General features: G+C 53.4%; 1 protein-coding gene across 2 annotated transcripts in view; it reads left to right on the top strand.

Annotated features, from left to right (window-relative positions):
- The window catches only part of plod3 (procollagen-lysine, 2-oxoglutarate 5-dioxygenase 3), a 76930-nt gene that overhangs the window by 10110 nt on the left and 43122 nt on the right, over window positions 1-23698 (top strand). For both annotated transcript variants that reach the window (XM_036986991.1, XM_036986990.1), the window contains exons 2-7: window positions 10173-10264; window positions 11333-11469; window positions 16629-16792; window positions 19029-19141; window positions 23043-23106; window positions 23318-23415. In XM_036986991.1, the coding sequence (XP_036842886.1) occupies window positions 10229-10264; window positions 11333-11469; window positions 16629-16792; window positions 19029-19141; window positions 23043-23106; window positions 23318-23415 (612 nt within the window). In that variant the 5' untranslated portion in view covers window positions 10173-10228. The remainder of the gene's footprint in view (window positions 1-10172; window positions 10265-11332; window positions 11470-16628; window positions 16793-19028; window positions 19142-23042; window positions 23107-23317; window positions 23416-23698) is intronic.

The raw sequence follows: 23698 nt of genomic DNA, 5'->3' as shown, positions 1-23698 counted from the left end.
TGGGAGGAGGCTCTGCTTCTAGTTACAGAAGTACCGGTATCCCCTGTATACAGCCTCTGGGAGGAGGCTCTGCCTCTAGTTACAGAAGTACCGGTATCCCCTGTATACAGCCTCATTATTGTTATTTTATTGTGTCACTTTTGTTTGTTTTTAACTTTAGTTTATTTCGTAAATATTTTCTTCACTCTATTTCTTGAACTGCATTGTTGGTTGTGGGCTTGTCAGTAAGCATTTCATGGTAAGGTCGTATTCTGTTGTATTCAGCGCATGTGACTAATAAGATTTGATGTGTGATGTTTGGTCCAAGGAGGCCTTCGGCAGCTGGATGTGTTGACACAACCAAAGATGCAGCTGTTTTACTGGGCCGAGGATAGAGATACACTACCGTTCAAAAGTTTGGGGTCACTTAGAAATGTCCTTGTGACTCCGGGATGCTGCCCTTCTAGGCAGAGTTGCCAAGAAAACGCCATATCTCAGACTGGCCAATTAAAATAAACGATTAAGATGAGCAAAAGAACACAGACACTGGACCATCCTGGACTCACCTCTTCACTGTTGACGTTGCGGGTACTATTTAATGAAGCTGCCAGTTGAGGACTTGTGAGGCGTCTGTTTCTCAAACTAGACACTCTAATGTACTTATCCACTTGCTCAGTTGTGCATCGGGGCCTCCCACTCCTCTTTCTATTCTGGTTAGAGACAGTTTGCGTTGTTCTGTGAAGGGAGTAGTATACATCGTTGTACAAGATCTTGACTGTCTTGGCAATTTCTCGCATGGCATAGCCTTCATTTCTCAGAACAAGAATAGACTGATGCATTTCGGAAGAAAGGTCTTTGTTTCTGGCCATTTTGAGCCTGTAATCGAACCCACAAATGCTGATGCTCCAGATACTCAACTAGTCTAAAGGAGGCCAGTTTTATTGCTTCTTTAATCAGGACAACAGTTTTCAGCTGTGCTAACATAATTGCGAAAGTGTTTTCTAATGATCAATTAGCCTTTTAAAATGATAAACTTGGATTAGTTAACACAATGTTCCATTGGAACACAGGAGTGATGGTTGCTGATAATGGGCCTATGTAAGCCTCTGTAGATATTCCATTAAAAATCAGCCATTTCCAGCAGCAACAGTCATTTACAACATTAACAATGTCCACACTGTATTTCTGATCAATTTGATGTTATTTTAATGGACCACAAAAATGTGTTTTTCTTTAAAAAACAAGGACATTTCTAAGTGACCCCAAACTTGAACAGTAGTGTAGATGGGTGCTAGGAGCTAGAAGCTAGGAGCAGAAGCTAGGAGCTAGAAGCTCTTGAAATTAGTAGCTAGGAGCTAGAAGCTAGAGCAGGAGCTAGGAGCTAGAAGCTCTTGAAATTAGAAGCTAGTAGCTAGGAGCTAGAAGCTCTTGAAATTAGAAGCTAGGAGCTCTTGAAATTAGAAGCTAGGAGCTCTTGAAATTAGAAGCTAGGTGCTAGGAGCTCTTGAAATTAGGAGCTAGGAGCTCTTGAAATTAGAAGCTAGGAGCTAGAAGCTCTTGAAATTAGAAGCTAGGAGCTCTTGAAATTAGAAGCTAGGTGCTCTTGCAATTAGAAGCTAGGAGCTCTTGAAATTAGAAGCTAGGAGCTAGGAGCTCTTGAAATTAGAAGCTAGTAGCTATGTGCTGTATTATAGTATTGGTGCCCCCCCCCCCCCCCCCCCCCCCCCCCCACACACACACACACACACACACTACTCCATGTCTCTTAGCACATACAGCAGCATACAGGCTACGTGTGGAATATCCTCTGACCAGCCGGCTGGAGAGACAAGGGAGCGTTTGTGATTCCCACCTTCCTGCCCTCTCTCCTCTCCCCCTTCTTATCCCCTTTCCTCCTCCTCTCCCCCTTCTTATCCCCTTTCCTCCTCCTCTCCCCCTTCTTATCCCCTTTCCTCCTCCTCTCTCCTCTCCTCCTTCTTATCCCCTTTCCTCCTCCTCCTCCTCTCTCCTCTCCCCCTTCTTATCCCCTTTCCTCCTCCTCTCTCCCCTTCACCCCCCCTCTCTCTCACCCCTTTCCTCCTCCTCTCTCCCCTTCTCCCCCCTCTCTCTCACCCCTTTCCTCCTCCTCTCTCCCCTTCACCCCCTCTCTCTCACCCCTTTCCTCCTCCCCTCCCCCTTCTTTTCCCCTTTCCTCCTCCTCTCTCCCCTTCACCCCCCCTCTCTCACCCCTTTCCTCCCCCTCTCCCCCTCTTTTCCTCCCTGAGGAAATGCAGGGGAAATCCATTCCCAGATTCCCAGTCCTAGAGAGAGTATTATGGTTCTGGATGGAAAGAGTCAGTCAGCCTTAGTCAACAGCTGGATCTTCTGTGGAGCCGGGGGGTTAGCCTAGTCGCCTGAGGGGGGTTAGCCTAGTCGCCTGAGGGGGCTTAGCCTAGTCGCCTGAGGGGGGTTAGCCTAGTCGCCTGAGGGGGGTTAGCCTAGTCGCCTGAGGGGGGTTAGCCTAGTCGTCTGGGTGGGGGGAGTTAGCCTAGTCGTCTGAGGGGGGGTTAGCCTAGTCGCCTGAGGGGGGGTTAGCCTAGTCGCCTGAGGGGGGTTAGCCTAGTCGCCTGAGGGGGGTTAGCCTAGTCGCCTGAGGGGGGTTAGCCTAGTCGCCTGGGTGGGGGGAGTTAGCCTAGTCGTCTGAGGGGGGTTAGCCTAGTCGCCTGAGGGGGGTTAGCCTAGTCGCCTGAGGGGGGTTAGCCTAGTCGTCTGGGTGGGGGGAGTTAGCCTAGTCGTCTGAGGGGGGGTTAGCCTAGTCGCCTGAGGGGGGTTAGCCTAGTCGCCTGAGGGGGGTTAGCCTAGTCGCCTGAGGGGGGTTAGCCTAGTCGCCTGAGGGGGGTTAGCCTAATCGCCTGAGGGGGGTTAGCCTAGTCGCCTGAGGGGGGTTAGCCTAGTCGTCTGGGTGGGGGGAGTTAGCCTAGTCGCCTGAGGGGGGTTAGCCTAGTCGTCTGAGGGGGGTTAGCCTAGTCGCCTGAGGGGGGTTAGCCTAGTCGCCTGAGGGGGGTTAGCCTAGTCGCCTGAGGGGGGTTAGCCTAGTCGTCTGAGGGGGGTTAGCCTAGTCGCCTGAGGGGGGTTAGCCTAGTCGCCTGAGGGGGGTTAGCCTAGTCGCCTGAGGGGGGTTAGCCTAGTCGCCTGAGGGGGGTTAGTCTAGTCGCCTGAGGGGGGTTAGCCTAGTCGCCTGAGGGGGGTTAGCCTAGTCGCCTGAGGGGGGTTAGCCTAGTCGCCTGAGGGGGGTTAGCCTAGTCGTCTGGGTGGGGGGAGTTAGCCTAGTCGTCTGAGGGGGGGTTAGCCTAGTCGTCTGAGGGGGGTTAGCCTAGTCGCCTGAGGGGGGTTAGCCTAGTCGCCTGAGGGGGGTTAGCCTAGTCGCCTGAGGGGGGTTAGCCTAGTCGCCTGAGGGGGGTTAGCCTATTCGCCTGAGGGGGGTTAGCCTAGTCGTCTGGGTGGGCGGAGTTAGCCTAGTCGTCTGAGGGGGGTTAGCCTAGTCGTCTGAGGGGGGTTAGCCTAGTCGCCTGAGGGGGGTTAGCCTAGTCGCCTGAGGGGGGTTAGCCTAGTCGCCTGAGGGGGGGTTAGCCTAGTCGCCTGAGGGGGGTTAGCCTAGTCGCCTGAGGGGGGTTAGCCTAGTCGCCTGAGGGGGGTTAGCCTAGTCGCCTGAGGGGGGTTAGCCTAATCGCCTGAGGGGGGTTAGCCTAGTCGCCTGAGGGGGGTTAGCCTAGTCGTCTGGGTGGGGGGAGTTAGCCTAGTCGTCTGAGGGGGGTTAGCCTAGTCGTCTGAGGGGGGTTAGCCTAGTCGCCTGAGGGGGGTTAGCCTAGTCGCCTGAGGGGGGTTGTTAGCCTAGTCGTCTGGGTGGGGGGATTAGCCTAGTCGCCTGAGGGGGGTTAGCCTAGTCGCCTGAGGGGGGTTAGCCTAGTCGCCTGAGGGGGGTTAGCCTAGTCGCCTGAGGGGGGTTAGCCTAATCGCCTGAGGGGGGTTAGCCTAGTCGCCTGAGGGGGGTTAGCCTAGTCGTCTGGGTGGGGGGAGTTAGCCTAGTCGTCTGAGGGGGGTTAGCCTAGTCGTCTGAGGGGGGTTAGCCTAGTCGCCTGAGGGGGGTTAGCCTAGTCGCCTGAGGGGGGTTAGCCTAGTCGCCTGAGGGGGGTTAGCCTAGTCGTCTGAGGGGGGTTAGCCTAGTCGCCTGAGGGGGGTTAGCCTAGTCGCCTGAGGGGGGTTAGCCTAGTCGCCTGAGGGGGGTTAGCCTAGTCGCCTGAGGGGGGTTAGTCTAGTCGCCTGAGGGGGGTTAGCCTAGTCGCCTGAGGGGGGTTAGCCTAGTCGCCTGAGGGGGGTTAGCCTAGTCGCCTGAGGGGGGTTAGCCTAGTCGTCTGGGTGGGGGGAGTTAGCCTAGTCGTCTGAGGGGGGGTTAGCCTAGTCGTCTGAGGGGGGTTAGCCTAGTCGCCTGAGGGGGGTTAGCCTAGTCGCCTGAGGGGGGTTAGCCTAGTCGCCTGAGGGGGGTTAGCCTAGTCGCCTGAGGGGGGTTAGCCTATTCGCCTGAGGGGGGTTAGCCTAGTCGTCTGGGTGGGCGGAGTTAGCCTAGTCGTCTGAGGGGGGTTAGCCTAGTCGTCTGAGGGGGGTTAGCCTAGTCGCCTGAGGGGGGTTAGCCTAGTCGCCTGAGGGGGGTTAGCCTAGTCGCCTGAGGGGGGTTAGCCTAGTCGTCTGAGGGGGGTTAGCCTAGTCGTCTGAGGGGGGTTAGCCTAGTCGCCTGAGGGGGGTTAGCCTAGTCGCCTGAGGGGGGGGTTAGCCTAGTCGTCTGGGTGGGGGGGTTAGCCTAGTCGTCTGGGGGGGGTTAGCCTAGTCGTCTGAGGGGGGTTAGCCTAGTCGCCTGAGGGGGGTTAGCCTAGTCGTCTGGGTGGGGGGGTTAGCCTAGTCGCCTGAGGGGGGTTAGCCTAGTCGCCTGAGGGGGGTTAGCCTAGTCGCCTGAGGGGGGTTAGCCTAGTCGCCTGAGGGGGGTTAGCCTAGTCGCCTGAGGGGGGTTAGCCTAGTCGCCTGAGGGGGGTTAGCCTAGTCGCCTGAGGGGGGTTAGCCTAGTCGCCTGAGGGGGGTTAGCCTAGTCGTCTGGGTGGGGGTTAGTCTAGTCGCCTGAGGGGGGTTAGCCTAGTCGCCTGAGGGGGGTTAGCCTAGTCGTCTGAGGGGGGTTAGCCTAGTCGTCTGAGGGGGGTTAGCCTAGTCGTCTGAGGGGGGTTAGCCTAGTCGCCTGAGGGGGGTTAGCCTAGTCGCCTGAGGGGGGGTTAGCCTAGTCGTCTGGGGGGGGTTAGCCTAGTCGTCTGAGGGGGGTTAGCCTAGTCGTCTGAGGGGGGTTAGCCTAGTCGTCTGAGGGGGGTTAGCCTAGTCGCCTGAGGGGGGTTAGCCTAGTCGCCTGAGGGGGGGTTAGCCTAGTCGTCTGGGTGGGGGGGTTAGCCTAGTCGTCTGAGGGGGGTTAGCCTAGTCGTCTGAGGGGGGTTAGCCTAGTCGCCTGAGGGGGGTTAGCCTAGTCGTCTGGGTGGGGGGTTAGCCTAGTCGTCTGAGGGGGGTTAGCCTAGTCGTCTGAGGGGGGTTAGCCTAGTCGTCTGAGGGGGGGGTTAGCCTAGTCGTCTGGGTGGGGGGGTTAGCCTAGTCGTCTGAGGGGTGATAGCCTAGTCGTCTGAGGGGTGATAGCCTAGTCGTCTGAGGGGGGTTAGCCTAGTCGTCTGAGGGTGGTTAGCCTAGTCGTCTGGGGGGGGTTAGCCTAGTCGTCTGGGAGGGGTTAGCCTAGTCGTCTGAGGGGGGTTAGCCTAGTCGTCTGGGTGGGGGGTTAGCCTAGTTGTCTGGGTGGGGGGGTTAGCCTAGTCGTCTGAGGGGGGTTAGCCTAGTCGTCTGGGTGGGGGGTTAGCCTAGTCGTCTGAGGGGGGTTAGCCTAGTCGTCTGGGTGGGGGGTTAGCCTAGTCGTCTGAGGGGGGGGGGTTAGCCTAGTCGTCTGGGTGGGGGGGTTAGCCTAGTCGTCTGAGGGGTGATAGCCTAGTCGTCTGAGGGGGGTTAGCCTAGTCGTCTGAGGGTGGTTAGCCTAGTCGTCTGGGGGGGGTTAGCCTAGTCGTCTGGGGGGGTTAGCCTAGTCGTCTGGGGGGGTTAGCCTAGTCGCCTGAGGGGGGTTAGCCTAGTCGTCTGGGTGGGGTGGGGGGTTAGCCTAGTCGTCTGAGGGGGGTTAGCCTAGTCGTCTGGGTGGGGTGGGGGGGTTAGCCTAGTCGCCTGAGGGGGGTTAGCCTAGTCGCCTGAGGGGGGTTAGCCTAGTCGCCTGAGGGGTTTAGCCTAGTCGTCTGGGTGGGGTGGGGGAGGGGGTTAGCCTAGTCGCCTGAGGGGGGTTAGCCTAGTCGCCTGAGGGGGGTTAGCCTAGTCGCCTGAGGGGGGTTAGCCTAGTCGCCTGAGGGGGGTTAGCCTAGTCGCCTGAGGGGGGTTAGCCTAGTCGTCTGGGTGGGCGGAGTTAGCCTAGTCGCCTGAGGGGGGTTAGCCTAGTCGCCTGAGGGGGGTTAGCCTAGTCGCCTGAGGGGGGTTAGCCTAGTCGCCTGAGGGGGGGTTAGCCTAGTCGTCTGGGGGGGGTTAGCCTAGTCGTCTGAGGGGGGTTAGCCTAGTCGTCTGAGGGGGGTTAGCCTAGTCGTCTGAGGGGGGTTAGCCTAGTCGCCTGAGGGGGGTTAGCCTAGTCGCCTGAGGGGGGGTTAGCCTAGTCGTCTGGGTGGGGGGGTTAGCCTAGTCGTCTGAGGGGGGTTAGCCTAGTCGTCTGAGGGGGGTTAGCCTAGTCGCCTGAGGGGGGTTAGCCTAGTCGTCTGGGTGGGGGGTTAGCCTAGTCGTCTGAGGGGTGATAGCCTAGTCGTCTGAGGGGTGATAGCCTAGTCGTCTGAGGGGGGTTAGCCTAGTCGTCTGAGGGTGGTTAGCCTAGTCGTCTGGGGGGGGGGTTAGCCTAGTCGTCTGGGAGGGGTTAGCCTAGTCGTCTGAGGGGGGTTAGCCTAGTCGTCTGGGTGGGGGGTTAGCCTAGTTGTCTGGGTGGGGGGGTTAGCCTAGTCGTCTGAGGGGGGTTAGCCTAGTCGTCTGGGTGGGGGGTTAGCCTAGTCGTCTGAGGGGGGTTAGCCTAGTCGTCTGGGTGGGGGGTTAGCCTAGTCGTCTGAGGGGGGGGGGGTTAGCCTAGTCGTCTGGGTGGGGGGGTTAGCCTAGTCGTCTGAGGGGTGATAGCCTAGTCGTCTGAGGGGGGTTAGCCTAGTCGTCTGAGGGTGGTTAGCCTAGTCGTCTGGGGGGGGTTAGCCTAGTCGTCTGGGGGGGGTTAGCCTAGTCGTCTGGGGGGGTTAGCCTAGTCGCCTGAGGGGGGTTAGCCTAGTCGTCTGGGTGGGGTGGGGGGTTAGCCTAGTCGTCTGAGGGGGGTTAGCCTAGTCGTCTGGGTGGGGTGGGGGGGTTAGCCTAGTCGCCTGAGGGGGGTTAGCCTAGTCGCCTGAGGGGGGTTAGCCTAGTCGCCTGAGGGGTTTAGCCTAGTCGTCTGGGTGGGGTGGGGGAGGGGGTTAGCCTAGTCGCCTGAGGGGGGTTAGCCTAGTCGCCTGAGGGGGGTTAGCCTAGTCGCCTGAGGGGGGTTAGCCTAGTCGCCTGAGGGGGTTAGCCTAGTCGTCTGGGTGGGGGGGTTAGCCTAATCGTCTGGGTGGGGGGTTAGCCTTGTCGTCTGGGTGGGGGAGGGGGGTTAGCCTAGTCGCCTGAGGGGGGTTAGCCTAGTCGCCTGAGGGGGGTTAGCCTAGTCGCCTGAGGGGGTTTAGCCTAGTCGTCTGGGGGGGTTAGCCTAGTCGCCTGAGGGGGGTTAGCCTAGTCGTCTGAGGGGGGTTAGCCTAGTCGTCTGGGTGGGGGGGTTAGCCTAGTCGTCTGGGTGGGGGGGTTAGCCTAATCGTCTGGGTGGGGGGGTTAGCCTTGTCGTCTGGGTGGGGGAGGGGGGTTAGCCTAGTCGTCTGAGGGGGGTTAGCCTAGTCGTCTGGGTGGGGGGGGTTAGCCTAGTCGTCTGAGGGGGGTTAGCCTAGTCGTCTGAGGGGTGATGGCCTAGTCATCTGAGGGGTGATGGCCTAGTCATCTGAGGGGTGATGGCCTAGTCATCTGAGGGGTGATGGCCTAGTCGTCTGAGGGTGGTTAGCCTAGTCGTCTGGGGGGGTTAGCCTAGTCGTCTGGGGTGGGTTAGCCTAGTCGTCTGGGTGGGGGGGGTAGTTTTGTCTTGTCATCGGGGGGGAGGGGGGGTTAGTTTTGTCTAGTCCTCGGGGGGGTTAGTGTCGTCTGGTCATCCGGGGGGTTAGTGTCGTCTAGTCAATGGGGGGGTTAGTGTCGTCTAGTCATCGGGGGGGTTAGTTTCGTCTAGTCCTCGGGGGGTTAGTGTCGTCTGGTCATCCGGGGGGTTAGTGTCGTCTAGTCAATGGGGGGGTTAGTTTCGTCTAGTCATCGGGGGGGTTAGTTTTGTCTAGTCCTCGGGGGGTTAGTGTCGTCTAGTCAATGGGGGGGTTAGTTTCGTCTAGTCATCGGGGGGGTTAGTGTCGTCTGGTCATCGGGGGGGTTAGTGTCGTCTGGTCATCGGGGGGGTTAGTTTCGTCTAGTCATCGGGGGGTTAGTTTCGTCTAGTCATCGGGGGGGTTAGTTTCGTCTAGTCATCGGGGGGGTTAGTTTTGTCTAGTCCTCTGCACTCACCTGGTTTAAAAATTAACAGTGAACATTACTCGCACAGAAGTTCCAAAAGAATAAAGACATTTCAAATGTCATATTATGTCTGTATACAGTGTTGTAACGATGTACAAATAGTTAAAGTACAAAAGGGAAAATAAATAAACATAAATATGGGTTGTATTTACAATGGTGTTTGTTCTTTACTAGTTGACCTTTTCATGTGGCAACAGGTCACAAATATTGCTGCTGTGATGGAACACTGTGGTATTTCATCCAGTAGATATGTGAGTTAATCAAGATCGGGTTTGTTTTCTAATTCTTTGTGGATCTGTGTAATCTGAGGGAAATATGTGTCTCTAATATGGTCATACATTTGGCAGGACGTTAGGAAGTGCAGCTCAGTTTCCACCTCATTTTGTGGGCAGTGTGCACATAGCCTGTCTTCTCTTGAGAGCCAGGTCTGCCTACGGCGGCCTTTCTCAATAGCAAGGCTATGCTCACTGAGTCTGTACATAGTCAAAGCTTTCCTTAAGTTTGGGTCAGTCACAGTGGTCAGTTATTCTGCCACTGTGTACTCTCTGTTTAGGGCCAAATAGCATTCTAGTTTTCAGTTTTTTGTTCAATTCTTTCGAATGTTTCAACTGTTTTCTCATGATTTGGTTTGGATCTAATTGTGTTGCTTTTCCCTCCCTCCCTCTCCCCCTCCCTCCCTCTCCCCCCTCCCTCTCCCCCCTCCCTCTCCCTCCCTCCCTCTCCCCCCTCCCTCTCCCTCCCTCCCTCTCTCTCTCCCTCTCTCACCCTCTCTCCCTCCCTCTCCCCCTCCCTCTCTCCCCCTCTCTCCCTCCCACTCTCCCTCTCCCCCTCTCTCTCTCCCTCCCTCTCCCCCTCTCTCCCCCCTCCCTCTCCCCCTCCCTCTCTCCCCCTCCCCCCCCCCCTCTCTCCCCCTCCCTCCCCCCCCTCTCTCCCCCTCTCTCCCTCCCTCCCTCTCCCCCTCTCTCCCTCCCTCTCCCCCTCTCTCCCTCCCTCTCCCCCTCTCTCCCTCCCTCCCTCCCCCCCCTCCCTCTCCCCCTCCCTCTCTCCCTCTCTCCCTCTCTCCCTCCCTCCCCACCTCCCCACCTCCCTCCCTCCCTCTCCCCCTCTCCCCCTCCCTCCCTCCCTCCCTCCCTCCCTCTCCCCCTCTCTCCCTCCCTCCCTCCCTCTCCCCTCTCTCCCTCCCTCCCTCTCCCCCTCCCTCTCCCCCTCCCTCCCTCCCTCTCCCCCTCTCTCCCTCCCTCTCCCCCTCTCTCCCTCCCTCCCTCCCTCCCTCCCTCTCCCCCTCCCTCTCCCCCTCCCTCTCCCCCTCCCTCTCTCCCTCCCTCTCCCCCTCTCTCCCTCTCTCCCTCTCTCCCTCCCTCCCTCTCCCCCTCTCTCCCTCCCTCCCTCCCTCTCCCCCTCCCTCCCTCCCTCTCCCCCTCTATCTCTCCCTCCCTCCCTCCCTCTCCCCCTCCCTCTCTCTCCTATAGAGAATCTCTTGGTAATAACAGTAGCTACAGAGGACACTGATGGCTTCACCCGCTTTATGAGAACCAGCAAAGAGTTCAACTATACTGTTAAGGTACACACACACACACACACACACACACACACACACACCTACACACACACCTACACACACACACACACACACACACACACACACACACACACACACACACACACACACCTACACACACACACCATCACACACACACACCATCACACCAACACACCTACACACCTACACACCATCACACACCATCACACACCATCACACACCTACACACCTACACACACCATCACACACCTACACACGATCACACCTACACACACACCATCACACCTACACACACACACTCCCACACACACTCCCACACCTACACACACTCCCACACCTACACACACTCCCACACACACACACACACACACACACCTACACCTACACCTACACACACCTACACACACCTACACACACCTACACACACACCACACACACACACACACACACACACACACTCCCACACCTACACACACTCCCACTCCTACACACACACCTACACACTCCCACACCTACACACACTCCCACACCTACACAGCCTCCCACACCTACACACACACACACTCCCACACCTACACAGCCTCCCACACCTACACACACACCCACACCTACACAGCCTCCCACACCTACACACACACACACCCACACCTAGACACACTCCCATACACTCCTAGACACACTCCCATACACTCCCATACACTCCCATGCACACTCCCACGCACACTCCCACACACACTCCCTCCCACACCTACATAGCCTCCCACACCTACACAGCCTCCCACACCTACACAGCCTCCCACACCTACACAGCCTCCCACACCTACACAGCCTCCCACACCTACACAGCCTCCCACACCTACACAGCCTCCCACACCTACACAGCCTCCCACACCTACACACACTCCCACACCTACACACACTCCCACACCTACACACACACACACCTACACACACACACACACCTACACACACACATACTGTCTCTCTGCACACCTACACACACACACACACACACACTCCCCCACCTACACACACACACATTCACTGGAAAATATGTGTGTGTGTGTGATACGGGGTGTGTGTGTGTAGGTGCTGGGTCTAGGTGAACAGTGGAAGGGAGGAGATGTTGCTCGTACTGTAGGAGGAGGTCAGAAAGTTCGCTGGCTGAAGACAGAACTCCTCAAACACTCTGCCAAGAAGGACATGGTCATTATGTTTGTGGACAGGTGGGTCTACTGCAACACATGTTGTCTACACTAGCACGTCTACACTAGCACGTCTACACTAGCTTGTGTTGTCTACACTAGCACGTCTACACTAGCACGTCTACACTAGCTTGTGTTGTCTACACTAGCACGTCTACACTAGCTTGTGTTGTCTACACTAGCACGTCTACACTAGCTTGTGTTGTCTACACTAGCACGTCTACACTAGCATGTGTTGTCTACACTAGCACGTCTACACTAGCACGTCTCCACTAGCACGTCTACACTAGCACGTCTACACTAGCACGTCTACACTAGCTTGTGTTGTCTACACTAGCACGTCTCCACTAGCACGTCTACACTAGCTTGTGTTGTCTACACTAGCACGTCTACACTAGCACGTCTACACTAGCACGTCTCCACTAGCACGTCTCCACTAGCACGTCTACACTAGCTTGTGTTGTCTCCACTAGCACGTCTCCACTAGCACGTCTCCACTAGCACGTCTACACTAGCTTGTGTTGTCTACACTGTGTTGTCTACACTAGCACGTCTACACTAGCTTGTGTTGTCTACACTAGCTTGTGTTGTCTACACTAGCACGTCTACACTAGCACGTCTACACTAGCTTGTGTTGTCTACACTAGCATGTGTTGTCTACACTAGCACGTCTACACTAGCTTGCGTTGTCTACACTAGCACGTCTACACTAGCACGTCTACACTAGCACGTCTACACTAGCACGTCTAAACTAGCTTGTGTTGTCTACACTAGCACGTCTACACTAGCACGTCTACACTAGCTTGTGTTGTCTACACTAGCACGTCTACACTAGCACGTCTACACTAGCTTGTGTTGTCTCCACTAGCACGTCTCCACTAGCACGTCTCCACTAGCACGTCTCCACTAGCTTGTGTTGTCTACACTAGCTTGTGTTGTCTACACTAGCACGTCTACACTAGCACGTCTACACTAGCTTGTGTTGTCTACACTAGCACGTCTACACTAGCATGTGTTGTCTACACTAGCACGTCTACACTAGCTTGTGTTGTCTACACTAGCTTGTGTTGTCTACACTAGCACGTCTACACTAGCTTGTGTTGTCTACACTAGCACGTCTCCACTAGCACGTCTCCACTAGCTTGTGTTGTCTACACTAGCTTGTGTTGTCTACACTAGCATGTCTACACTAGCTTGTGTTGTCTACACTAGCACGTCTACACTAGCTTGTGTTGTCTACACTAGCTTGTGTTGTCTACACTAGCACGTCTACACTAGCTTGTGTTGTCTACACTAGCACGTCTACACTAGCTTGTGTTGTCTACACTAGCTTGTGTTGTCTACACTAGCACGTCTACACTAGCTTGTGTTGTCTACACTAGCTTGTGTTGTCTACACTAGCACGTCTACACTAGCAAGTCTACACTAGCTTGTGTTGTCTACACTAGCATGTGTTGTCTACACTAGCACGTCTACACTAGCTTGCGTTGTCTACACTAGCACGTCTACACTAGCACGTCTACACTAGCACGTCTACACTAGCACGTCTAAACTAGCTTGTGTTGTCTACACTAGCACGTCTACACTAGCACGTCTACACTAGCACGTCTACACTAGCTTGTGTTGTCTACACTAGCACGTCTACACTAGCACGTCTACACTAGCTTGTGTTGTCTACACTAGCTTGTGTTGTCTACACTAGCACGTCTACACTAGCACGTCTACACTAGCTTGTGTTGTCTACACTAGCACGTCTACACTAGCATGTGTTGTCTACACTAGCACGTCTACACTAGCTTGTGTTGTCTACACTAGCTTGTGTTGTCTACACTAGCACGTCTACACTAGCTTGTGTTGTCTACACTAGCACGTCTCCACTAGCACGTCTCCACTAGCTTGTGTTGTCTACACTAGCTTGTGTTGTCTACACTAGCATGTCTACACTAGCTTGTGTTGTCTACACTAGCACGTCTACACTAGCTTGTGTTGTCTACACTAGCTTGTGTTGTCTACACTAGCACGTCTACACTAGCTTGTGTTGTCTACACTAGCTTGTGTTGTCTACACTAGCACGTCTACACTAGCTTGTGTTGTCTACACTAGCACGTCTACACTAGCTTGTGTTGTCTACACTAGCTTGTGTTGTCTACACTGTGTTGTCTACACTAGCTTGTGTTGTCTACACTAGCACGTCTACACTAGATTGTATTGTCTACACTAGCACGTCTCCACTAGCACGTCTACACTAGCTTGTGTTGTCTACACTAGCACGTCTACACTAGCTTGTGTTGTCTCCACTAGCACGTCTCCACTAGCACGTCTCCACTAGCTTGTGTTGTCTACACTAGCTTGTGTTGTCTACACTAGCACGTCTACACTAGCACGTCTACACTAGCTTGTGTTGTCTACACTAGCACGTCTACACTAGCTTGTGTTGTCTCCACTAGCACGTCTCCACTAGCACGTCTCCACTAGCTTGTGTTGTCTACACTAGCACGTCTACACTAGCACGTCTACACTAGCTTGTGTTGTCTACACTAGCACGTCTCCACTAGCACGTCTACACTAGCACGTGTTGTCTACACTAGCACGTCTACACTAGCTTGTGTTGTCTCCACTAGCACGTCTCCACTAAGACGTCTCCACTAGCACGTCTCCACTAGCTTGTGTTGTCTACACTAGCTTGTGTTGTCTACACTAGCACGTCTACACTAGCACGTCTACACTAGCTTGTGTTGTCTACACTAGCACGTCTACACTAGCTTGTGTTGTCTACACTAGCACGTCTACACTAGCTTGTGTTGTCTACACTAGCACGTCTACACGAGCTTGTGTTGTCTACACTAGCACGTCTACACTAGCACGTCTACACTAGCTTGCGTTGTCTACACTAGCAAGTCTACACTAGCACGTCTGGCGTCTGCACTCCTGTCCTCTTGTCTTTCCCTCTCTTCCTGTCCTCTGTCGTTCCCCCTCTTCCTGGCCTTCCCTCTCTTCCTGTCCTTCCCTCTCTTCCTGTGTTTCCCTCTCTTCCTGTCCTTCCCTCTCTTCCTGTGTTTCCCTCTCTTCCTGTCCATCCCTCCTCTTCCTGTCCTTCCCTCCTCTTCCTGTCCTCTGTCCTTCCCTCTCTTCCTGTCCTTCCCTCTCTTCCTGTCCTTCCCTCTCTTCCTGTCCTCTGGCCTTCCCTCCTCTTCCGGTCCTCTGTCCTTCCCTCCTCTTCCGGTCCTCTGTCCTTCCCTCCTCTTCCAGTCCTCTGTCCTTCCCCCTCTTCCTGGCCTTCCCTCTATTCCTGGCCTTCCCTCTCTTCCTGGCCTTCCCTCTCTTCCTGTTCTTCCCTCTCTTCCTGGCCTTCCCTCTCTTCCTGGCCTTCCCTCTCTTCCTGTCCTCTGGCCTTCCCTCCTCTTCCTGTCCTCTGGCCTTCCCTCTCTTCCTGTCCTCTGGCCTTCCCTCTCTTCCTGGCCTTCCCTCTCTTCCTGTCCTTCCCCCTCTTCCTGTCCTCTGGCCTTCCCCCCTCTTCCGGTCCTCTGTTCTTCCCTCTCTTCCTGTCCTTCCCTCTCTTCCTGTCCCTCCCTCTCTTCCTGTCCCTCCCTCTCTTCCTGGCCTTCCCTCTCTTCCTGGCCTTCCCTCTCTTCCTGGCCTTCCCCCTCTTCCTGGCCTTCCCCTTCTTCCTGTCCTTCCCCCTCTTCCTGTCCTCTGGCCTTCCCTCCTCTTCCGGTCCTCTGGCCTTCCCTCCTCTTCCGGTCCTCTGTCCTTCCCTCCTCTTCCGGTCCTCTGTCCTTCCCTCCTCTTCCTGTCCTTCCCTCCTCTTCCGGTCCTTCCCCCTCTTCCTGGCCTCCCCCCTCTTCCTGGCCTCCCCCCTCTTCCTGGCCTTCCCCCTCTTTCTGTCCCTCCCTCTCTTCCTGGCCTTCCCTCTCTTCCTGTCCTTCCCCCTCTTCCTGTCCTCTGTCCTTCCCTCTCTCCCTGTCCTTCCCCGTCTTCCTGTCCTTCCCCCTCTTCCTGTCCTCTGTGCTTCCCCCTCTTCCTGTCCTTCCCCCTCTTCCGGTCCTCTGGCCTTCCCTCCTCTTCCGGTCCTCTGGCCTTCCCTCCTCTTCCGGTCCTCTGTCCTTCCCTCCTCTTCCGGTCCTTCCCTCCTCTTCCTGTCCTTCCCTCCTCTTCCGGTCCATCCCTCTCTTCCTGTCCTTCCCTCTCTTCCTGTCCTTCCCTCTCTTCCAGGCCTTCCCCCTCTTCCTGTCCTTCCCCCTCTTCCTGGCCTTCCCTCTCTTCCTGGCCTTCCCTCTCTTCCTGGCCTTCCCTCCTCTTCCGGTCCTTCCCTCCTCTTCCGGTCCTTCCCTCTCTTCCGGTCCTTCCCTCTCTTCCAGGCCTTCCCCGTCTTCCTGTCCTTCCCCCTCTTCCTGGCCTTCCCTCTCTTCCTGGCCTTCCCTCTCTTCCTGGCCTCTGCCATTCCCTCTCTTCCTGTCCTTCCCTCCTCTTCCTGGCCTTCCCTCTCTTCCTGGCCTTCCCTCTCTTCCTGGCCTTCCCTCTCTTCCTGGCCTCTGCCCTTCCCTCTCTTACTGTCCTTCCCTCCTCTTACTGTCCTTCCCTCCTCTTCCTGGCCTTCCCTCTCTTCCTGGCCTTCCCTCTCTTCCTGGCCTTCCCTCTCACCCCTGGCCTTCCCTCTCTTCCTGTCCCTTCCTTCCCTCCTCTTCCTGTCCTTCCCCCTCTTCCTGTCTTTCCCTCTCTTCCTGGCCTTCCCCCTCTTCCTGGCCTTCCCCCTCTTCCTGGCCTTCCCCCTCTTCCTGGCCTTCCCTCTCTTCCGGTCCTCTGTCCTTCCCTCCTCTTCCTGTCCTTCCCTCTCTTCCTGTCCTTCCCTCTCTTCCTGTCCTCTGTCTTTCCCTCTCTTCATGTCCTTCCCCCTCTTCCTGTCCTCTGGCCTTCCCTCCTCTTCCGGTTCTCTGTCCTTCCCTCCTTCCACTCACTCCCTTTTGAAACGATTCTTTGTTCTACCGACACACACACTCCTGAGACCTCTGCTATCTCTCTCTCTCTCTCTCTCTGTGTTTTTGTGGGGAGGGGGGGCTGTTTGATCAGCTGTTTGTGGTTGGGTGTTGCCCCACCCTCTCTGCTTGATCTAATATGACGTGGGCTGGTGGGCCCTGGAATAATGATGGTGATGATGAAGGCTCCCTCCTCTTCCTCTGTAGTTATGATGTAATCTTAGCCAGTGGTCCAGAAGAGTTGCTGTGGAAGTTTTCCAGACTGGGTCATCGGCTGGTGTTCTCTGCCGAGGGCTTCTGTTGGCCTGACCAGAAACTAGCCCCCAAATACCCCCCTGTCCACACCGGGAAGAGATACCTCAACTCTGGAGGTAAAACACACACACACACACACACACACAATTACACTAGTACACACCGGGAAGAGAGACCTCAACTCTGGAGGTAAAACACACACACACACACACACACACACACACACACACTTACATTACTACACACTGGGAAGAGAGACCTCAACTCTGGAGGTAAAACACACACACACACACACACACAATTACATTACTACACACCGGGAAGAGATACCTCAACTCTGGAGGTAAAACACACACACACAGACACAATTATACCACTATACACACCCTTTAAAAAAATATATATTTTATTTATTTTACAATTATTCAACAACAAATTCTGGGCCTCCCGGGTGGCACAGTGCTAGCACAGTGCTAGGGTTCGAGCCCAGGCTCTGTCGCAGCCGGCCGCGAGGTCAATGGGGCGACGCACAATTGGCCTAGAGTCGTCACATTGGTGCGGCTGGCTTCCGGGTTGAATGTGCGTTGTGTCAAGAAGGAGTGCGGTTGTGTTTCGTGGGACGCATGGCTCTCGACCTTGGCCTCTCCAGAGTCCGTACGGGAGTTGCTGCAATGAGACAAGACTAACTACCAATTGGATACCGCGAAATTGGGGAGAAAAAAGGGGGTAAAAAAATTCTTATTTTCAATGACGGCCTCGGAACAGTGGGTTAACTGGCCTCGGAACAGCGGGTTAACTGGTCTAGGAACAGTGGGTTAACTGGCCTCGGAACAGCGGGTTAACTGGCCTCGGAACAGTGGGTTAACTGGCCTCGGAACAGTGGGTTAACTGGCCTCGGAACAGCGGGTTAACTGGTCTAGGAACAGTGGGTTAACTGGCCTCGGAACAGCGGGTTAACTGGCCTCGGAACAGTGGGTTAACTGGCCTCGGAACAGCGGGTTAACTGGTCTAGGAACAGTGGGTTAACTGGTCTAGGAACAGTGGGTTAACTGGCCTCGGAACAGCGGGTTAACTGGCCTCGGAACAGCGGGTTAACTGGCCTCGGAACAGTGGGTTAACTGGCCTCGGAACAGTGGGTTAACTGGCCTCGGAACAGTGGGTTAACTGGCCTCGGAACAGTGGGTTAACTGGCCTCGGAACAGTGGGTTAACTGGCCTCGGAACGGCGGGTTAACTGGCCTCGGAACGGCGGGTTAACTGGCCTCGGAACGGCGGGTTAACTGGCCTCGGAACAGCGGGTTAACTGGTCTCGGAACAGCGGGTTAACTGGCCTCGGAACGGCGGGTTAACTGGCCTCGGAACAGTGGGTTAACTGGCCTCGGAACAGCGGGTTAACTGGTCTCGGAACAGCGGGTTAACTGGCCTCGGAACAGCGGGTTAACTGGCCTCGGAACAGCGGGTTAACTGGCCTCGGAACAGTGGGTTAACTGGCCTCGGAACAGTGGGTTAACTGGCCTAGGAACAGTGGAACAGTGGGTTAACTGGCCTCGGAACAGTGGGTTAACTGGCCTCGGAACAGTGGGTTAACTGGCCTCGGAACAGTGGGTTAACTGGCCTCGGAACAGTGGGTTAACTGGCCTCGGAACAGTGGGTTAACTGGCCTCGGAACAGTGGGTTAACTGGCCTCGGAACGGCGGGTTAACTGGCCTCGGAACAGTGGGTTAACTGGCCTCGGAACAGCGGGTTAACTGGCCTCGGAACAGTGGGTTAACTGGCCTCGAAACAGTGGGTTAACTGGCCTCGGAACAGTGGGTTAACTGGCCTCGGAACAGTGGGTTAACTGGCCTCGGAACAGCGGGTTAACTGGCCTCGGAACAGCGGGTTAACTGGCCTCGGAACAGCGGGTTAACTGGCCTCGGAACAGTGGGTGAACTGGCCTCGGAACAGTGGGTTAACTGGCCTCGGAACAGTGGGTGAACTGGCCTCGGAACAGTGGGTTAACTGGCCTCGGAACAGTGGGTTCCTTGTTCAGGGGCAGAATGACAGATTTTTACCTTGTCAGCTCAGGGGATTCCATCTAGCAACCTTTCAGTTACTAGTCCAACGCGCCAACCAATGCGGCCCCAATTTACACTACTACATACTATCACACCACTACACACCACTACCCATGGTTTCCTTTAGGAAAATTTGTTGCTGGACCAGTTACCATTAGGTTTATCAGACACATCATTAGGTTTATCAGTAAGACATTAGCCAGTCAGACACGTCATTAGGTTTATCAGTCAGGTTTATCAGTTTTAGGGTATGCTGTAGTGTGTTAACCCTGGAGTGTGTCTGTCTTTGTGTGAAGGGTTTATAGGGTATGCTCCAGAGCTCAGTGAGATTGTTCAACAGTGGAAACATAAAGACAACGATGATGACCAACTCTTCTACACTAAGATCTACCTGGACAAAGTACAACGGGTTAGTATGACCTCTAACCTTTTACAATAAGATATACAGTTGAAGTATGAAGTTTACATACACCCTAGCCAAATACATTTAAACTCACTATTTAACTATTCTTGACATTTAATCCTAGTAAAAATTTTACTTTATTTTAAGAATGTGAAATGTCAGAATAATAGTAGAGAGAATTATTTATTTCAGCTTTTATTTCTTTCATCACATTCCCAGTGGGTCAGAAGTTTCTCAACTCAATTAGTATTTGGTAGCATTGCCTTTTAAATTGTTTAACTTGGGTCAAAAGTTTCAGGTAGCCTTCCAGGTAGCCTTCCCACAATAAGTTGGGTGAATTTTGGTCCATTCCTCCTGAGAGAGCTGGTGTAACTGAGTCAGGTTTGTAGGCCTCCTTGCTCACACACGCTTTTTCAGTTCTGCCCACACATTTTCTATAGGATTGAGGTCAGGGCTTTGTGATGGCCACTCCAATACCTTGACTTTGTTGTCCTTAAGCCATTTTGCCACAACTTTGGAATATGCTTGGGGTCATTCTCCATTTGGAAAACCCTTTTACAACCAAGCTTTTTTAAATCTTTTTTACCTTCTTTATTTAACTAGGCAAGTCAGTTAAGAACAGATTCTTATTTTCAATGACGGCCTAGGAACAGTGGGTTAACTGGTCTAGGAACAGTGGGTTAACTGGTCTAGGAACAGTGGGTTAACTGCCTGTTCAGGGGCAGAACGACAGATTTGTACCTTGTCAGCTTGGGGGTTTGAACTTGCAACCTTTCGGTAACTAGTCCAACGCTCTAACCACTAGGCTACCCTGCCGCCCCTTTAACTTCCTGACTGATGTCTTGAGATGTTGCTTCAACATATCCACATAATTTTCCTTCCTCATGATGCCATCTATTTTGTGAAGTGCACCAGTCCCTCCTGCAGCAAAGCACCACCACAACATGATGCTGCCACCCCTGTGCTTCACGGTTGGGATGGTGTTCTTCGTCTTGCAAGCTTCCCCCTTTTTCCTCCTTTCATAACGATGGTCATTAAGGCCAAACTGTTCCATTTTTGTTTCATCAAACCAGAGGACATTTCTCCAAAAAGTACCATCTTTGTCCCCATGTGCAGTTGCAAACTGTAGTCCGGCTTTTTTATGGCGGTTTTGGAGCAGTGGCTTCTTCCTTGCTGAGCGGCCTTTCAGGTTATGTCGATATAGGACTCGTTTATTGATATAGATACTTTTGTTCCTGTTTCCTCCAGCATCTTCACAAGGTCCTTTGCTGTTGTCCTGTGATTGATTTGCACTTTTCGCACCAAAGTACATTCATCTTTAGAAGACAGAACGCGTCTCCTTCCTGAGCAGTATGACGGCTGCGTGGTCCCATGGTGTTTATACTTGCGTACTCTTGTTTGTACAGATGAACGTGGTACCTTCAGTCATTTGGAAATTGCTCCCAAGGATGAACCAGACTTGTGGAGGTCTACAATTCTTTTCTGAGGTCTTAGCTGATTTCTTTTGATTTTCTCATGAGGGCAAGCAAAAAGGCACTGAGTTTGACGGTAGGCCTTGAAATACATCCACAGGTACAACTCCAATTGACTCAAATTATGTCAATTAGCCTATCAGAAGGTTCAAAAGCCATGACATCATTTTTGGGAATTTTCCAAGCTGTTTAAAGGCACAGTCAACTTAGTGTATGTAAACTTCTGACCCAACTTCTGCTCTTTTGCACACCAGTATCTCTACTTACACACCATCATCTGCTCATCTATCACTCCAGTGTTAATCTGCTAAATTGTCATTACTTCGCTACTATGGCCTATTTATTGCCTCAACTCCTCACACCATTTGCACACACTGTATATAGACCTTTCTATTGTGTTATCGACTGTATGTTTGTTTATTCCATGTGTAACTCTGTTGTTGTTTGTGTTGCACTGCTTTGCTTTATCTTGGCCAGTTCGCAGTTGTAAATGAGAACTTGTTCTCAACTGGCCTACCTGGTTAAATAAAGGTGTAATAATATATCTTTTTTTAAATGCCCATGATTTTAGAATGAGCTGTTTGAGGAGCAGGTGTCCACATACTTTTGGTCATGTAGTGTTTATCTGGACAAAGTACAACTGGTTAGTAATGTTTAATCTCAATTTGTATTTTTTTTATTTAACCTTTCTTTAACTAGTCAGTTAAGGACAAGTTCTTATTTACAATGACGGCCTACCCTCCCCAAACCCGGACGACACTGGGCCAATTGTGTGCTGCCCTATGGGACTCCCGATCACAGCCTGTTGTGATACAGCCCTGGATCGAACCAGAGTCTGTAGTGACTCCTATAGCATTGAGATGCAGTGCCTCAGATCGCGTGAGATGCAGTGCCTCAGATCGCGTGAGATGCAGTGCCTCAGATCGCGTGAGATGCAGTGCCTCAGATCGCGTGAGATGCAGTGCCTCAGATCGCGTGAGATGCAGTGCCTCAGATCGCGTGAGATGCAGTGCCTCAGATCGTGTGAGATGCAGTGCCTCAGATCGCGTGAGATGCAGTGCCTCAGATCGCGTGAGATGCAGTGCCTCAGACCGCTGCGCCACTCGGGAGCTCCGTGAGAACTAAAGTCTCATGCAATTGGGTGAATATGTGTTAAGAGAAGATGCTAAAACTAATAGTGGGACCGGAATGAGGAGCTCCACCCTGTTAGGACAAATAGTGGGACCGGAATGAGGAGCTCCACCCTGCTAGGACAAATAGTGGGACCGGAATGAGGCGCTCCACCCTGCTAGGACAAATAGTGGGACCGGAATGAGGAGCTCCACCCTGCTAGGACAAATAGTGGGACCGGAATGAGGAGCTCCACCCTGCTAGGACAAATAGTGGGACTGGAATGAGGAGCTCCACCCTGCTAGGACAAATAGTGGGACTGGAATGAGGAGCTCCACCCTGCTAGGACAAATAGTGGGACTGGAATGAGGAGCTCCACCCTGCTAGGACAAATAGTGGGACTGGAGTGAGGAGCTCCACCCTGCTAGGACAAATAGTGGGACTGGAATGAGGAGCTCCACCCTGCTAGGACAAATAGTGGGACTGGAATGAGGAGCTCCACCCTGCTAGGACAAATAGTGGGACTGGAATGAGGAGCTCCACCCTGCTAGGACAAATAGTGGGACTGGAGTGAGGAGCTCCACCCTGCTAGGACAAATAGTGGGACCGGAATGAGGAGCTCCACCCTGCTAGGACAAATAGTGGGACCGGAATGAGGAGCTCCACCCTGCTAGGACAAATAGTGGGACTGGAATGAGGAGCTCCACCCTGCTAGGACAAATAGTGGGACTGGAATGAGGAGCTCCACCCTGCTAGGACAAATAGTGGGACCGGAATGAGGAGCTCCACCCTGCTAGGACAAATAGTGGGACCGGAATGAGGAGCTCCACCCTGCTAGGACAAATAGTGGGACCGGAATGAGGAGCTCCACCCTGCTAGGACAAATAGTGGGACCGGAATGAGGAGCTCCACCCTGCTAGGACAAATAGTGGGACCGGAATGAGGAGCTCCACCCTGCTAGGACAAATAGTGGGACTGGAGTGAGGAGCTCCACCCTGCTAGGACAAATAGTGGGACCGGAATGAGGAGCTCCACCCTGCTAGGACAAATAGTGGGACTGGAGTGAGGAGCTCCACCTTCCAGACAGATTCTACGCTACCACTTGTGTTTACATAGATCTGTCCATGAGAGATACAGTAACCTTCTGACCCCTGGCCTCTAACCCCTGACATTTAACTCCTGACCTGTAACCTTTGCTTTGGTGGCGTATAGTAGACTAACGTTTTTATTTATTTATTTAACCAGGTAGGCTAGTTGGGAACAAGTTCTCATACAACAACGTTGTAGTAAACTTGTAATGTTGTTGTGGTAATGTTATCTTTCAGACCAAGTACAACATGACTCTGGACCATCGCTCTAGAATCTTCCAGAACCTCAACGGAGCCATCGGTGAGATACATACACACACATCTAGTACTCCCACTGCTTAGAACCCCAATTCTGCCTCCATCTTCTCTGTGTTGTCTGAAGTGTGTTTAACTAACCTACATGTTATTTTCTCCCTACACACACATACACACACACACACACACACACACACACACACACACACACACACACACACACACACACACACACACCTAAACATACACACACACAGAGGAGGTGGTGCTGAAGTTTGAGAAGGCTCGTGTCCGTGCGAGGAACGTGGCCTATGACACACTTCCTGTTATTATCCATGGCAACGGACCCACCAAGGTAACCAATCCCGGCACAGCATCAGAACTTTGGGTCAATCTGGGTAGTGTACTATATACAGTGGGGCAAAAAGTATTTAGTCAGCCACCAATTGTGTAAGTTCTCCCACTTAAAAATATGAGAGGCCTGTAATTTTCATCATAGGTACACTTCAACTATGACAGAGAAAGTGAGAAAAAACATCCAGAAAATCACAGGATTTTTAATGAATTTATTTCCAAATTATGGTGGAAAATAAGTATTTGGTCAATAACAAACGTTTATCTCAATACTTTGTTATATA

This window comes from Oncorhynchus mykiss, chromosome 9, assembly GCF_013265735.2.
Source record: "Oncorhynchus mykiss isolate Arlee chromosome 9, USDA_OmykA_1.1, whole genome shotgun sequence".
Taxonomy (NCBI): domain Eukaryota; kingdom Metazoa; phylum Chordata; class Actinopteri; order Salmoniformes; family Salmonidae; genus Oncorhynchus; species Oncorhynchus mykiss.
Note: the sequence above shows the minus strand (reverse complement) of the source record. Positions and strands in the feature narration are given on the sequence as shown.